Source organism: Phalacrocorax carbo, chromosome 3, assembly GCF_963921805.1.
Source record: "Phalacrocorax carbo chromosome 3, bPhaCar2.1, whole genome shotgun sequence".
NCBI lineage: Eukaryota > Metazoa > Chordata > Aves > Suliformes > Phalacrocoracidae > Phalacrocorax > Phalacrocorax carbo.
The window spans coordinates 127,943,943-127,960,383 of NC_087515.1; the positions used below are offsets into that span (position 1 = coordinate 127,943,943).

Below are 16,441 nucleotides of genomic sequence, written 5' to 3' on the forward strand. Positions count from 1 at the left end.
CTGTTGTTCTCGGGGCTGCGCCAGCAGAGATGAAGACGCGATCTTTTTCAGTTGATTTATTTTCTAAAGAGAAAAGAGCCTCTGGGTGAGAGGGGAGGCAGAAGCAGAGAATACCTGATAAATCGGTGGGGGAAGCTGGTGGCCACCTCAGCGAGAGCAAGCGCTGAACAAATGCTCTTCCAGGCTCGCTCCTCTCGGAGCTGCTTTAGGACCGATGCACGGGACGAAGGGCAAAGTCAGGAAAGAGAAACACCCGAAGTGAGCTTGGAGACGAATAAAGTCCCAGGGGCACGCGGGCGTGAAGAGTTTCAAGTGACACATCTGGACATTTTGCAAACGCGATTTGAAGCTGAGTAATAAACCTTGGATCCGATGTGCTGCACAACAGGAAATGCAATTTAGTTTTTGCTTACAGATGAGCTGGGGGACCGGCTCCCTTAGTGCTGAGACGATGAGAAATGAAGGCCGGCATCGAGGGCATCGAAAGGTACAGCCGTAAACCCCCAGCAGTCCTAGAAACCTCTTGGCTTGCACCTTTGGCATGCACGCCACTGCGCTCAGTGGATATTTATCCCGAGGAAACATCTCTTGCCCTCCGGGAATGGACTGACATAGCCTGGGCAGAACTCTTTCATCAGCCTGGTGTGGGGAGGCACGTACACATATGATTAATAAACATGTATTTATTGATGCACACGAGGGTTTCCAGGTCCTACAAGAGGCACCGTGGGCTGAGGAGCCTTTTCCCTTGTTCTGCTGTGCGCTAAAGTTCACAACTTGCTGCCATCCCTCTTAAAACCAGCTCGGGCAATTTTCTTCCTCCAGCTCCCAGCACTGCACACGTGTTTGGTCCTCGGGATTTTTCTGAGCATCTCTTTGGTTTCCCAGCAAACCCTGGGATGTTACTCCTGCCGTGCGGGGAAGCGCAGCCTGTGAGGATGGGGCTGCACCCCCCTGGACCGTGCACGTTGTCCACGAATCTCCGGCTGCATCCCTGCCCCAGCATCTTTCTTTATACTAACAATTAACAGTTATACAGAAAGAACAGGGCTTAATTTTCAGCTGGTAGGCTGAATTTGTGGTTCTGGTACCTGGGAAAACCTTGTAAGTGGTGTAAAATTAATAGAGGACCAAGTTTCAAGTCACTTTTTGGCTCGCCACAGAGAACCTTTTTCATTTTTAATTAAAACCTGCATCGGAGCCACCTGTGTGAGCCTGGACCGAGGATGCTTCAGGACTCCTGTGCTGTTTCGCTTCCTGCACGACTGATAATTTCCCTTGCCAGTGCCAAAGAGCACCGATGTGCTGTGGGTAATACCCTGCCCCTCCAGCCGCCCCCAGGAGCTTGCGTTCTCACGTTTCAGAGCAAAGCACCGCTGAGGCAAAAAGCGTCTGCAATCTGAGACGTTCCTGCTTTCACCTTGCTAAGCGATGCCTGATCAACAAAGCAGGTATCCTCTCCGTCAAGATTTAGTTCCCACTTGCCTCTTTCTGCTGTTATTCCACCCAAACCGTGTGATTAAACAGTAATTAATCTCTTTTTTACTAATACTTCTATAGCTCCAGACGTGCCCGGCTGGGGCTTGCACTGCCAGTCTCCCAAGTTGGTCCCAGCCATGAGGGTTTCTTTTCAACTGCATCCTGCGGAGACGGGGATGCTGCTCTCCCCATCCTTCCCGGATCGCATCCAGGGAGGCTAGGGGACTCTCGCAGCTTTCCCAGGGGAAAACAGTCATGGATATGGAGGAGCAAGCCAAAACGGCCCTGAAACACCAGCAGCATCGTGGCTCACTTGCCCGTGATCGCTGGCTTTATCACATCCCACTTGGCACCCGCCTTGCGCTCCGAATGGCTGGGAGTAGCTGCGCGACGTGGCTAGCACCTTTTGGGGGAGTGCGAGATAAATAACCGGGCCTTCTCTTGGGTTTTTTGGGTCGTTTTTTTTTCCCAAAGAGATTATTGAGCAATACGGCCTGAGAGTTTCAGGCAGAGCTGGGGCTGGGCTCCTCCAGCAGCATTGCCCGCTCCGTGTCGGATGCTCTCCTCCCGTCCCCAGCCCCGCTGGCTGACCGGCATCTGGGATGCTCCCTGCACATCAGCGGTAGGAGCTGCTTTTTCTCCTCCAGCAGGATTCGTTCTCCGTGAATTCCTCTCGGCAGTTATTTCTTAAAGTGTTGTCCGAAAAGTTCCAGATCAAATACTGTAGCTTGTGCTAAACTGGATATAGCGTTTCCTTTTCCAAATGTTGATTTTGGATGCCTCTTCCTGCAGGCTTCTGCTTAAGACAGGTTTTCCCTTCCTGCTAGCAGTAGGTTGTGATCTAATTAGTGCCTTTATTTTATAATAATTAATAAATAATTAGGAATTGTATCTTCATGGGACTGAGGGATGAAATTAAAATGCTGGAGTCTTTCGGTGCACATCCTGCATTGCCTGTATGACAAATGGTCAATATTTTGTTTATTATTGGTAATAATTCAGTAGTAAAATGATGGTTCTTTCGGCTGAAACATCTCTTTTCCTTTGCTACAGAAAAAGCAGCTGATGATGAAGTCCAGAAGTCCGACATCTCGTCCAGCAGCCAAGGGGTGATTGAGAAGGAGTCTCTGGGACCTCTTCTTCTGGAGGTAGGTGCTGAAATGCTGTTGCTGATGCTGCCAGGCTCCTGCTACTGCCCTAAGCAAAGCAGCGCACCGAGGAGGTGAAATAGGGAGGAGCAAGGCAACGGGGCCGTAGTTGGGATGCTCTAAGCACAACCGTGTCCCTGGCCTAAGTTGCAGGTACACTGATCTTAGTCCTTCGCTTCAGCAAATGGTTTGGAAAGCGAGCCTTAACCAGGCTTGGTGGAACTTGGACTTGGTTAAGTGGAAGCTGTTCTGGATAGCTTCTTAATATCAGCATTAAAAAATTGAGTTGCTTCTAAGTGTGGATTAAATTGAGCCCCCGTCCGCATTTGGAGGTGAGTTAGGTAATGTGGATGGATGGTTTTCAAGATATTTGAATCCTCTAGTCCTCTGAAAAATAGGGAGGAATGAGGAGGGCGCTCCACGTTCCTGTTGGTATCAGTAAATCAGAAATAATCAGATCTCAGGAGGAAGGTCAGAGCTGGACCCGACAGGACCATCTCTTATGGAGAGGGTTATTATATGAGGGTTATTCTATTATATCACAGGCCCCAGAGATAAACTTCAAATCCTAAATAATTCAGCTGGTAATTTGACAGGGGGTGGTTGGGTTGGGGGCTGGGCGGGTTCCTCCCTGGGGATGGCCAGCACCATCCCGCAGCCGCCTTCTTGCGCTGAAACCACCTGATAAAATTACACATCCAAAGACCAAAAGGAAGCAACATCCTCAACTAATTAATTTAATTAACTGTAAAAGCATAATTGCTGACACGGCACAGTCCAACAATTTACCCTGAGGTTTCTTTTGGGAGCCCAATAGCTGGGAGGTGAAATGTAGCATCATTTTTGGAGACAGAAAGCCAGCTTGGGTTTCAGGATTCCTGGGGAGAGAGACTCTCCCCGGCCACGTTTTTGGCTTCTTCTGTGTCTCTGAAAGATGCTCAGAGGTCGTGGGGAGCTCTCCTGTGCTGTCCTCCATGCTTTTCCAGACCTGCTTAATCCCTCCTCGTACCACACTCGTCTCCCCTGAGCCCTAGAGTGAAGGTGTTGAAAGTATAAAACTCTGCAAGAGCTGGAGGAGTTAATGCAAAAGGGGTGGGAAGGGGGTCTGCATCAAACGAAGGGGCTGACTTGTGGAAAGGGTGGAAAATGGGTGCTGGAAGCACGCGGATGGGGTTAATGGGGAGTTGGCAGCTTGGCTAAAGAGGTGCTCGGTCTAATGGAGACAAAAATGCAGAAGGGGCTTAAAACTTAGGCTAGGAACGGCAGGCGGGTTTTGAGGGGTGCATTGGGTGCTAGAAACAGGCACGGGAATATAAAGTGATGCACGAGAAGAAGTCAGATCCTCAGCAACACCTCAGTGTTCGCCTTATACTGGGGGAAAGCACCCTACGAGAGCAATGGCAGAGCAAAGAAAACCATGAGAGAGAGCAGTAAATCCACGTATCTTGCAGTGCGGTCTTGGGAACATGCCTTTATCTTGCTTAAATGATGAACGTGGGGCCAGCCAGCTCACCAGAGCATCATACAGCCGGAGTGGGTCCCCTGGTGTCCGTGTCTGCGTCCGTGTCCGTACGTGGGAATAGGGGGTTCGCTGCAGCCAGGAGCCCCAGAGGTAGCCAGCCCCTTGGGTGATGGGGAGCAGAGTGCCTCGGGGCGAAGCGAGGACAGCAGCACATCGGTAATAGAAATAACCCTGGAAAACCTGAGGTCATCATGAAAAAAAGGAAATTAATTAAATCAGCTGGCTCATGACTAAAAATTACCCTCTGTGCTTGGGTCAGGTATCAATGCATCCTTTCTGCAGGAAGGAACGCAGGGGTGCGTTACTGCTCAGTCGATGTTGCTTGTAAACAACCTGCCCTGTGTTATTTGATATAAAATCCATGTTTAGATTACAGTTATTATCCATACAGGCTGAGGAATAATTTCCTAACCGGCCTCCTCACGTGTGAAGCCTGTGCACTTGAGATGCTGACCCTGACCCGTGCCCATGCTATGGGGCGCCCATGGCTGTGGGAGCGCTTTGAGGATGCCAAGCCCTTACCATGCTGAGTTTATTTGCCATGCGGATTGACCATGAGAAGCCATTAGTGGTTTCGCTGGTCCCCAAGCAATCCACAGCTTCCCGTGCCTAAAAACATCCCCCCAAATGACTTCCACCTTCTTCTGTGCACCCTGGGTTGAGGCAAGGTTTTCAAACCCGGAAAGGTGTGATAAAAAGGGCAATTAAAAAGCATCTTATTCATTTTAGGAAGGTTTTTTGCCCCTTGACCTGTTGCTTAGGCTTGACTTCCATAAGCAATTGTGCTGGTAAGGTAATCTAATATTTAAACCATGGATAAATGCCCAGTGTTGCTGCTGGGAGCTAATGGGAGCTAATAGAGGAGGCATGCAAGCTGCGTCCCCACCAGCTGCAGCCTCGGAGCGCCCCTGCCCCTTCCCTGCTCCCCTGGCCCCCCCCAAATCCAGCATCAGCTGGGGAGAAGGGTCCAGGTGGGTTTACCATCCAGCCTGGGTCTTTCTTTTTTGGGGCACCCAAAGTGCAAAGGCTGGTTGTCTTGGCAACAGCTGGGAATAAGGAAAATTGCAGCCGATCTGCCAGAACCATTTTGACAAAAGATTTCTTTCTTTTTTTTTTTTTTTCCTTCTTTTTTAAATGCTTCCTGCTTCTTGCACTTAATGTTGCTCTACAGCAAAACCTGATTTTTAGAAACTGCATTAAATAGAGGCTGGACGCCCTCCATCAGAGTAACTCTCTGCTGGCACGGGCAAGCGGGAGGATGGGGAGGAGATGGTAATGCCACGGGTACTAATTTTTGGGCATCACGAGTTTCTCCTGTCCCTGCATCGTCTCCCAGTCTGGGATATGGCCGGATCCAGTTGCGGGATCACGGTCCACCACAGCTTGCTGTTGAAAGGTAGGAATTAGACTCCAGGAAAACCAAATCCTGCCTGGATAAAACATTTTAGGGGATGGATGCTTGGAAGGCTGTAAATCAGCAGTCAGCCTTCTCAAGAGCTCCTTACAAAGCACTGGGCTCTGCAGATCTGAGCTCATTTCGTAGCACGAGAAAGCGTTAACCCCACCGTACCACGGCAGTGAATTAAACCCCTGATGGTGTCCTCGTTAAAATAAGCAGATCTCCCCATGCTGTATGATTGGGTCCGGGACACGCTTGTCCTCCTCTGTTCGATTGCAGGGCGGAATTTGCCACTTGCGTTTGAAATGCATGAAAAAAACCCGTTATTCTGCAAGATGCAAAGGCTCTGTCGTTCCTGGGCTGTAATTAAGCAAATTGGGCATATGCTTAATTTCAGCAGTTTGCCAAATTAGAGCCTTCTTGACTGCTCTGGCCCTTGGAAGAGGTTTGTTTCTCCTCTGCTGGCACCGTTCGTAGTGGCAGGGACATCCTTAGCAGAGGAGGTTGCAGAGCAGAGACTCAGATTTGATGGATGGACTGTTTGGTGGATAAGGAATTGGCTGGATGGTCACATCCAGAGGGCAGTGGTCAATGGCTCGATGTCCAGATAGAGATCAGTGACAAATGATGCCCCTCAGGGGTCCGTACTGGGACCAGTGCTGTTTAATATCTTCAGCAATGACGTAGACAGTGGGATCAAGCGCACCCTCAGCAAATCTGCAGGTGACGCCAAGCTGAGTGGACGGGACGCCACCCAGAGGGACCTGGGCAAGCGGGAGAGGTGGCCACATGTGAACTTCATGAGGTTCAACAAGGCCAAGTGCAGGGTCCTGCACCTGGGTCGGGGCAGCCCCTGGGATCAGCCCAGACTGGAGGATGGGGGGATGGGGAGCAGCCCTGCCCAGAAGGACTTGGGGGTGCTGGGGGTGAAAAGCTGGACACGAGCCGGCAACGTGCGCTCGCAGCCCAGACCCCCAGCCGTGCCCCGGGCTGCATCCCCAGCAGCGCGGGCAGCCGGGCGAGGGAGGGGGCTCTGCCCCTCTGCCCCGCTCTGTGAGACCCCCCTGCAGCGCCGCCTCCAGCTCGGGGCTCCTCAGCACGGGACAGACACGGGGCTGCTGGAGCGGGGCCAGAGGGGGCACAGAAATGCTCCGAGGGCTGGAGCCCCCCTGCTGCGAGGCCGGGCTGGGAGAGCTGGGGTTGTGCAGCCGGGGAAGGGGAGGCTGCGGGGAGACCTTATTGTGGTTTTTATATATTTAAATATATAAAGGGGGATGATAAGAAAGATGGGGCTGATAAGAAAGGTGGGACAGACTTTAGCAGGGCCTGCAGCGACAGGACAAGGGGAGATGGGTTTAAACTAAAGGAGGGGAGATTCAGACTAGAGAGAAGGAAGGAATTGTTCACGCTGAGGGCGGTGAAAGCCTGGCCCAGGCTGCCCCGAGAGGCGGTCGATGCCCCATCCCTGGGAACACCCAAGGCCAGGCAGGACGGGGCTCTGGGCAACCTGCTCTGGCTGAAGGTGTCCCTGCTCACGGCAGGGGGTTGGGCTGGGTGGCCTTTAGCGGTCCCTTCCCACCTAAACCACTCTATGATTCTATGTGTTAAAGCAAATGTGCTGTTATTTGATCACTGCTATAATATAGGGTGGGGATGAAGCCAAGGTGCAAGAGGCAGAGGAAGGTTGCCCATGGTCATGGAGCATCCTGACCTGCTCTGTGACCCACTGCCCACACGCTGACCACGTTTATTCCCCTTACAGGCATTGGACGGCTTCTTCTTCGTTGTGAACCGCGAAGGGAGGATCGTCTTTGTCTCTGAGAACGTGACCAGCTACCTGGGTTATAACCAGGAGGAGCTCATGAACACCAGTGTCTACAGCATCCTGCACGTGGGGGATCACGCTGAGTTCGTCAAGAACTTGTTGCCGAAGTCTCTAGGTAAGAAAGCCCTTGAGGTGGGTTTTTTTTATCAACTGGTGCCTGCGCTGTCGAAAATGCCATTGCATCTTCAGTGATGCCGTCCTTATACTGTTTTTTCTATCTTTTTTTTTTTTTATATTGTTTACTGTGAAATTGAGAGATACACCCAAGCCAGGTAATAATCTGTAAACCTTTGCCTAGTGAAATACGTCCTACCAGTGAGATATCAGTATTGGATTTTTTAATAAATAGCTGGTGGAGGACAATATTGAAGTCATCTTCCCTTTGCCTTTCTCTGCTAAGAAAGCTTTTGCCTTTGACTTTGGCTTGTGGATGGGAAGAACCAACTCATCTTCCCGAAGTGAGGGGCACACACAGGAGCTTTAGGGAAATGAGGCGAAGGATTTCAAGGTTGCTGATTCGAGCCATTTGCTTATCCCAGTTCATTTAGGACATCCTCCCAGCTGAAGGGAGGTTCTCCCAGCTGGTTTCAGAGCCCAAGAATATAGCATGGGGATGTGCTGCACCTTGGGGTGTGAGAAGAGGTCACGGTGAGCTCATGGTGGTCACCTACACCAGGGAAAACAAACAATCGCGAGGGCGGGAGGAAGCATCGTGCGATGAAGGCACTTGCCGGGTGTCGGAAGGAACCAAAGCAGAAGGTTTTATTCGTTGACTGGAGATGAGCATCCTCCGGGTGGCTGACGTGGGCGAGATCACTGATCCCTCATCCACTCACACCTTTGAAGAAACACAAGAGAAGATGAACCTTTTCCAAGTAGCTTGACTTAAAAATAGGTGGTGTGTTTTTTTTTTTAATTCACACTTGTCTTCCTTCTGGGTAAACACAATGATGTCTTAAACCACCTCAGTCTATAGGCACTCCTCAGATTGAGCCTATAGAGGTTCAGGCATCGTCTTTTCCCTGCGGTTACCCAGGTTAAGGCTGTGTATTTTGTCTTTCCTTGGATGTTACAAGCCCCTCAGCTCTTCCTCTAGCTCAAGTTACATGAAAACTTGATAATCTGCTGGTGGCAAAATCGCTTGGGTTGAATATGGATATCCACAAAGGGGTGGTAGAGGGTTAGCAAAATCTTTCAACTGCTGCCCAGAGTGTTTTTTTTTAAAAAAAGCCAGAAAAAAGCCAAAGAAGGTTTTCACTGCTGTGGTATCAGAAGCTCTCACTGCCAACTTACCCCAGAAATGGGGAGGAAGCAAAGAAAAAATTCATTTCTGTGGAGATACTCAGCTGGACTTGCTAGAGAAGTCCCAGGAGCATCGCTCCGGGGGGATTTCCAGTACAACAGCAAGAGGCAGGAGCCTTCCCAAGCTCTGGAAGTGACTCAGAGATGCCGCGCCTCAGTTTCCCTCCCTGTAAGATGGAGATGATAGGACCTACCGGCAATGTAAGGAGCAATTCATAAATGTCAGCACGATGACGTACGGATCTCCATTGGGGTAGTAGGTGCTGTTAAGGCCTGGCTGGCAGCGTGGGTCTGGGCATGGGGTCTTCAGCAGGTCCAAAAGGAGCCCCAGGGGCTGGCAGGGAAGGTTCTGCCCCCAGCTCTGCTCTTGCTCACCCCCAACCGGAGCAGCGAGCTGCTTTCTTCCTCCGTGCCAGATCTTTTCCTTCTCTCCCTTTATCCAAGGGGTCCTCAGGAAGTTGGGGAGGGCATGTGCAGGGGGCAGATCCCAAGAACCCCTCTTCTCCTTTCTCTCCCCCCAGTAAATGGAGTTCCTTGGCCTCAAGAAGCAACCAGACGCAACAGCCATACCTTCAGCTGCAGGATGCTGATCCGGCCGCCCGATGAGCCGGGTGCGGAGAACCAGGAGGCTCGTCAGCGCTACGAGGTGATGCAGTGCTTCACTGTCTCCCAGCCCAAGTCCTTCAAGGAGGAAGGAGAAGGTAGGGGAGAGCATCCTCTGCTTCTGACCCTGCGTTCGGGCAGGGCAGGCAGGAGGAGGAGGGGGGTGGGGATGGCAGTGCAGGCAGGAGGATGACCAGCCACCACCCTGCAGGGCTGCCTGGGGGTTATTCCTGGACTGGCACAGACGAGGCCTGGCACGAAGGAGACCCTGGGAAGGAGATGCCTGAAGTTCACTGCAGCTTCTCATTCCCCCTTCCCCTCCGAGCTGGTGCCCTCCGGCCATTCTGGCCCTCCAAGGCTGCCTCAGGGGCAGCTCGTAGTCAGTATTCCTTAAGGAAGGAGCAATATTTTATTACCCACCAAAGCCCACAGGCTGCAGGACCTTCCTGGTGAGTGACGTGGGTGCCCGACACCCCACCTTGTGCCTCCACTGCTGCCAGACCAGTGCTGCCCGCACAGTTTTGGGCTGAATCAGCTGCCTGCAGGCAGATCTCTGCCCCGGGACTTGGGACAGGCAGGATTCCCTCGGCACTGTGGGGGCTGTTGCTTTCCTACAAGTGCCCTAACCCTCCTTTCGGTGTCCCAGCTATTATTTTCCAGCACATTAGCTGGATTAATCCATTGCGGTTTACACAGGAGATCATGACTGGAAGGAATAAATTATGGTATTTTATGACCAAATACTTTGCCTGAAGCTGACAGTTGCTGGCTTTTAGTGCTGACTTTTATTGTACGATACTGCCAGATCCAAAAAGCCATTACAATTAATTTCTCCAAGCACTGAAAACCTCTTTTCCAGCAAACTTTATAGAGTTTAGAAGGAGCTTACTTGCTTTGAAAGGCTGGAGGATTGCTCAGGGTAAACACTTCCAGGGCAGGACGTGGCAATCAAGCCCAGCAGTGGTATTTTAATTAAAATGTTGAATTGCAGGAGGTGGTATTAATGTCTGATTTTCATGTTCCCGGTCCCTTCTTCTGCTTTGGCAGATTTCCAGTCGTGTCTGATATGCATCGCGAGACGATTACCTCGACCAGCAGCCGTCACCCCTTCTGAATCCTTCGTGACCAAGCAGGACACCACAGGTAACGGTTCCAGCGATGCCGGGGAGTGCTGGCTCTGGAGGATTTGTTGTTCCCAGGGGTCAGAGGCCGTGCGGGACCCCAAAGCATGAGCATGGTGCTGTCCTTTGCGCATGGCAGCGCTGCCTGCTAGGGCCGATGTGGTTGACACCTCAACTGGAGGCACCTCAACTGAGGGGGCACCTCAACTGATCCAATACACCAGGGCCATGCCCTGCACGCAGCCCCTCTCCGCCCCCTTGGATTTCGGGGGCTGTTGAGGTTGCTGATTGATGGGAACGAAACAGTCGTCACCTTTCGGATTCAGGTTTGCTCTTGGTCAAATATTGCTTTCTAGCTGTTCCGCTGGCCTTCTTTCTGGTCACCCGAGACTTTCCTGCCAGTCCATAATGAGCGTTTTCCCTGCTCGCTGCTCCCTGCCCATGGCTGTAAAACAGCCGGCGCAGCTGCCTGGTGTTTCATGCCCAGGGAGGATGACTCCCTCCTGCCTGGAGGACCCCCAGGTGCGGGCAGGGCGGCTGGCACGGTGTCCCATCGGGTGAGGGGGTGAATCTGGGGACCCCAGCCCTGGAGTGGCGAGGGTCCATTTGCACAGAAGTGCTTCTTGTTGGGTTTTGTGTCCACTTCAACTGGCCAAGGTGTGCGTAGAGGTCGGTGCACGCTCCAGAACAAGCTCCTTGAACCTCCACTTTCTGGAGGACATCCTTGTGTGCTCCTGCCACTGCTGCCTGATGCCGAATAGGACGTGGCTTCATTTTCCCCATTTATGGACCCATTTGTGCTGAGGGACTTCTCATGCTGTGCATAAGTAACAGGGCTTCTCTCTTTCTGCCCAGGTAAAATCATCTCCATTGATACCAGTTCCCTGAGAGCCGCTGGCAGGACGGGCTGGGAGGATTTGGTGCGGAAATGCATCTACGCTTTCTTCCAGCCTCAGGGCAGAGAGCCATCTTACGCCAGACAGCTCTTTCAAGAAGGTAACGGGCTCCTCTTCCTGGCCAGCGCGCTCTCCTGCTGAGCAGCAGGAGCTGCAAGGAGAAGCCGGAGCACAGCCCTCCTTGCTGGATAAATGGTTTCTGGGAAAAAAAAAATGCTGCAATAATAATCAGAAAGTGCCAAAGGGAGAGGGGAAAGGGCTGAGTAACGCTGGAGGAGCTCCTCCAGCTGGGAGGTTCCCTCCCACCCTTCAGAAAACATAGAATTGAGACATATATGAGCTATATATGATTATTTCATTTCTTTTTTACCCTGTGCCATCTGCAAACACCATCCCCAGTGTCTAAGCAGAAGAAGCGGAAGCTCTTCCCTGAGCGTCTTTCCTCTGTCAGCTCTTTCATGAGCGTCTTTGCTGCGTTGGCTCTCTGATGAGCATCTTTTCTGTGTCGGCGAGAAACGTAGGAGCAGGAGGTCACCGAGTCTCCAGAGAGCTGTGACTCTGCCAGGGTTGCAGCAGCAGCGTGCTGCTGCACCAGCCCAGCCCAGCTGGGGTTCATCAGCTTGTACGTTGTACGCTGGGGATGGAGTGATTGCCCCTTCAGAATCTCAGAGCGCTCAAGGTGCTGGATGGATTTAGATCCTGCAGGACACGGGTTTGGAGCTGGAGAAGCGGCTGGGAGGATTTCTGTGCCACCATGGTTATTCATAACCCTCTTATTTTCTGGGTCTATGTGGTTAGCCAGCATGCAGCCTGTGGTTTTATTTGCTGGGAAGGTGGTTGTCCCAGGCAGCTTCTCCCTCTCCTCTGCTCCTTCCGTCCTCCTCCTGGTGCTTGTAGGGTGTTATGGGTTCTGGCTTGAGTTTCTAAGCGGGGTTCTTGTGTTTCTGGTTGTCTCCTTCAGTGATGACACGCGGCACGGCCTTCAGCCCCTCCTATCGATTCACCCTGAGTGACGGGACAGTGCTTAGCGCCCACACCAAGTGTAAGCTCTGCTACCCCTCCAGCCCGGAGATGCAGCCCTTCATCATGGGCATCCACATCATCGACAGGTACGTTCCCACCCTGCCGCTACCGAGCCATGCCAGTGCCTGGGTGGCTGATCCAGGAATCAAAGTGCCCATTCCCTGCAATAAAAGGACAATCCACTGGTGCTCTGTGATGCTGGTTTGGAGATGTGATCCCCTCGAGGAGGCTGAGGCTGAAAACCAGCATGATGGCAGCTCTGTTGCTCTTGATTATTCTTGTTTTGCAAGGAGGTGGCCCCAAGAGTTCAGGTGGAGGTTTATAGACGTGCTTCAGATTTCTGCCTTGCCCTGGAGAACTTAAAATATTTGGGGAGGGAGAGGATCCAACAAACTGGCAGGACAGGGAGAGGAGGCTGTGGACCTGGGCTGTGCTGGAGAAATGCGAGGGGGCTGGGGCAGAGGGGAATACTCTCAGAGCACGGCCCTCCTCTGGCCATGTGGGAAGATAAGACCCCAAGAAGGTGATGCTTTCAGAGTTTAGCCGGTGAGCGGCCGTAATCCTGAGCAGTGTCGTGTTTCTGGGGAGATGCTAAAGCTGCTGTACTCCATCCACGCTACTGAAATGGATCCAGAAGGGCTGGTGGAGATGGGAACAGTGAGAGAACCAGGGCTTGCAAGTTGCTGCTCTCCAGGCTTCAGAGCTCTGCAGCATGGATGGTGGGGCAGGAGCTGCCAGAGTGACTCTAAAGGTTTCCAGGGCAGGTTTAGGTTGGATGTGAGGGAAAATGCCTTCCCTGCCAGAGGGGTCAGGCCCTGGCACAGGCTGCCCAGAGAGGTGGGGGAGTCACCGTCCCTGGGGGGGTTCAAACACCGTGCAGCCGTGGCCCTTGGGGCCATGGTTTAGGAGGCCTGGGGGTGTTGGGTTGGGGGTTGGGCTTGGTGATCCTGGAGGTCTTTTCCAACCTTAATGATTCTATGACTCTATTCTATAAAGGTTTGGGCAAAGCCTTTTGTGACTTCTCCTCTCCTTTTCATCTCCTGCAGGGATCATGGCATGCTCTCACCCCAGGAGAACACTAACTCTGCAATGTCCCTTCCCCGGGTCAGCCCCTCGCTGAACCCCAGCATCTCCCCGGGGCAAGGCATGGCCCTGCCGCCCTCCATCCCTCCCTCCAACGGCAGCATGTTGGCCACCAACGTGAACCAGCAGCCAGGCGCCGGCCTCCACAACAGCAACTCCAGCACCAGCCAAACCAGCTTTGGATGTTCACCTGGGAACCAGATAGGAGCCAATGTTGCCTTAAGCCAGGGACAAGGCGGTCCCCAGAACAGTAACCACACTTTGAACCTCAATAGCTCCCCCATGAATAGTCCAGGGATTACCCCACCACAGTTCATGTCTCCGAGGCATCGGGTCAGCCCAGGGCTGGTGCCCAGACCCAGAGTGCCCAGCAATCCCTTCTCGCCCACCATGCCCACCATGCACTCCCCCGTGGGCATGGCCAACAGTGGCACTGGGGGCGGCGGTGGCACCGGTGGCACCAGACCCTTTCCCAGCGCCCCCATAAACTCTATGCAGGGGCTGACCGAAGGTCCCAGCACGCCGGTGGGCTACTCCACACCACCCCCCGTGCTGAGACAGCTCAGCTCCCAGAGCTCGCCTGGCCGCCTCGCCATGCAGCCCATGAAAGCAGAGTCAAAGGACAGCAAAGAGATCGCCTCCATCCTGAGCGAGATGATCCAGTCGGACGGCGCTTCGGGGGATGGCAAACCGCTGGACTCAGGCATGCTGCATGCCAGCGACAGGCTCTCGGAGGGGGACAACAAGTGCTCCCAAGCCACCAGCCATAAGCTGGTCCAGCTCCTGGCCACCACGGCGGAGCAGCAGCTTCGACACGCCGATGCAGACACGAGCTGCAAAGATTCGTTAGCCTGCGCGGGCACCGCTGGCACCTTGGCCTCCAGCAACCCTCCCAGCAGCACCTGCCCTTCCTCCCACAGCTCACTGACTGAGCGGCACAAGATTTTGCATAGACTCCTTCAGGAGGGCAGCCCTTCCGATATTACCACTCTGGCCATGGAGCATGAGAAGAAGGAGAACGCCCCGAACCCCGCCACCACCCCCACAGCTCCGAGCCAGCTGCCGGGGACCCCAGACAACAAACTGGAGCCAGACGCACTGAAGAAAAAAGATGTCAAGGATCACCAGCTCCTGCGCTATCTGCTGGACAAGGATGAGAAGGAGCTTGCTGCAGCCCCGGCGCTGAGCCTGGATGACGTGAAGGTGAAGGTGGAGAAGACAGAGCAGATGGAGCCCTGTAACACGGCCCCGGTGCCGCTCGCCAAACCTCCTGCCGCGGAGGAGGCCAAGCTGGAGACGCAGGGCCAGGTGAGTTGACCCTTCTGCATCTTGACATGTCATGTTTTGGGGATGGTTTCCCCCAAATCTGCTGGTGTGCTCCCTCCACAGCAAGGTGGTGGGGCTGGGAGAGGTGTGGGGAGATGTCCTGTGGCTGCTGCAGCCTTCTGCCGTGGTGGCACCTTCTACAGTGGTGGTGGCACCTTCTCCAGTGCTGACGCCACCTTCTGCAGCGGTGGTGGCACCTTCTCCAGTGCTGGTACCACCTTTTCCAGTACCGGTGCTATCCTCTTTCTCCAGATGCTTCACATTTTGGCAGCTCAGACCTTCAAGGCAATGATGGGAAGGGGAGGGAAGGGAGAAACTTTACTGAGGTGTATAAAAATGAGAAAGAAACACAGCACATGGCTGCAGGTGGTGGGCTTGTGTGAGGAGAAGCCCACGTGCATGTTGCCATGCAAAAAATTCTTCATTCTGCATCTCTGGGCACATTCAGGGCTCGTGTCCCAGGGAATTTTCAATCCATTGACCTCTTGTTCCCTGAGATTAGCAATTATACGGGCCTTTTAGTTATCCTAAAAGTACTATTAAATTGAATAATCCAGTGACAGATCTCTGCAATAGAGATTTGGGTGTATAAATATTCATTACACGCAGCTATGAATAGAAGAGATTTCTTATTTTTGAAAGCCAGGGGAGATGGTAACATGGATAAGGCTGCTTAATCCTTTTTAAGCAAAGAGAAGAGAGCGGCTGACATGAAGAGCAGGGCTGATCACCTGCTTACCGACTGCGGCAAATAAGGCTGCCGGCGTTCGGAGATACAGGATGAATAACAGAGCGCTCGGAGAGCCTCGAATGACAAATACACAATAAGTCTCTTAATCAGGTTAAGGGCTCAGTTGGCTGGGGAGTCACGGTCGGTTATCCTATAGGCGAGTGGGAACTGAACTCCTTATCTCTTCCTGTAACGTACTTCCCCGGTCTCATCGGCTCGCTGGACGGTACCTCCTCCCCCATCATCTCCCATTCAAGATCCATCCTCCAGATGAACGTGCCTTTGGATGAGGAGGGCCCAAGTCAAGACGTGCTTATTTTGGGAGGCACATGGGAGTTGCAGGCGGGCAGTGAACCTTCCGTAGAGCCGGGTACCCACCTCGATGCTCCAGTGGAAGGCACAGCATCCCCCCTGGCGATGCCCGGGCTCTTGTACGGAGCCACCCCAACCTGCTTTCACCAAGCTGGGAGCATGTCAGGGAGCGCAGTTAGAGCTGAAATCAGGCAAAATGCCAGGGCTCAGGAAGAGCTTTGCTTGCCTGGTCTCCCGGGCGTCCACGTGCAGGATTCACTCGCTGGCCAGGGATTGAGGCAGGCTCCTTGCTGACCATCAGAGATGGGTCCAGGTATTCCATCCTTCGGAGAGGGCAGAAAGCCCTATTAATTAAATGAGGCTATGGTAGCTGATTGTGCTCTGCTCGCAATCCAGCACACAGAGCTTGGAGGACTCGAGCTTGGATGTGTTTATAAGCCCCTCTCCTGCGCTGCTGGAAGCAGCCAAGCATTTTTAGCCTCCTTCGTGGCTTTTTGGTTCCAAGTATCCCTCCCCAGGCAGCTGAAGAGCATCAGGATTATATGTTGGACCATATCAAGTGCTTCCAAAGAGTTAATAACAGGGCCTGGAGAGGGTTTTTGGAGTCTTAAAATGCATTTTCTGAGGAGTGAACAACCCTTCACTGCTCAGCGGCGAAGGACAGAGTTTCAT

The 16,441-nt window shown here is 52.9% G+C and overlaps 1 protein-coding gene across 7 annotated transcripts in view; it reads left to right on the forward strand.

Annotated features, from left to right (window-relative positions):
- The window catches only part of NCOA1 (nuclear receptor coactivator 1), a 187,577-nt gene that overhangs the window by 145,859 nt on the left and 25,277 nt on the right, over positions 1–16,441 (forward strand). For all 7 annotated transcript variants that reach the window (XM_064448314.1, XM_064448318.1, XM_064448320.1 and 4 more), the window contains 7 exons: positions 2,533–2,627; positions 7,311–7,488; positions 9,197–9,376; positions 10,326–10,421; positions 11,255–11,395; positions 12,257–12,404; positions 13,365–14,709. In XM_064448314.1, the coding sequence (XP_064304384.1) occupies positions 2,533–2,627; positions 7,311–7,488; positions 9,197–9,376; positions 10,326–10,421; positions 11,255–11,395; positions 12,257–12,404; positions 13,365–14,709 (2,183 nt within the window). The remainder of the gene's footprint in view (positions 1–2,532; positions 2,628–7,310; positions 7,489–9,196; positions 9,377–10,325; positions 10,422–11,254; positions 11,396–12,256; positions 12,405–13,364; positions 14,710–16,441) is intronic.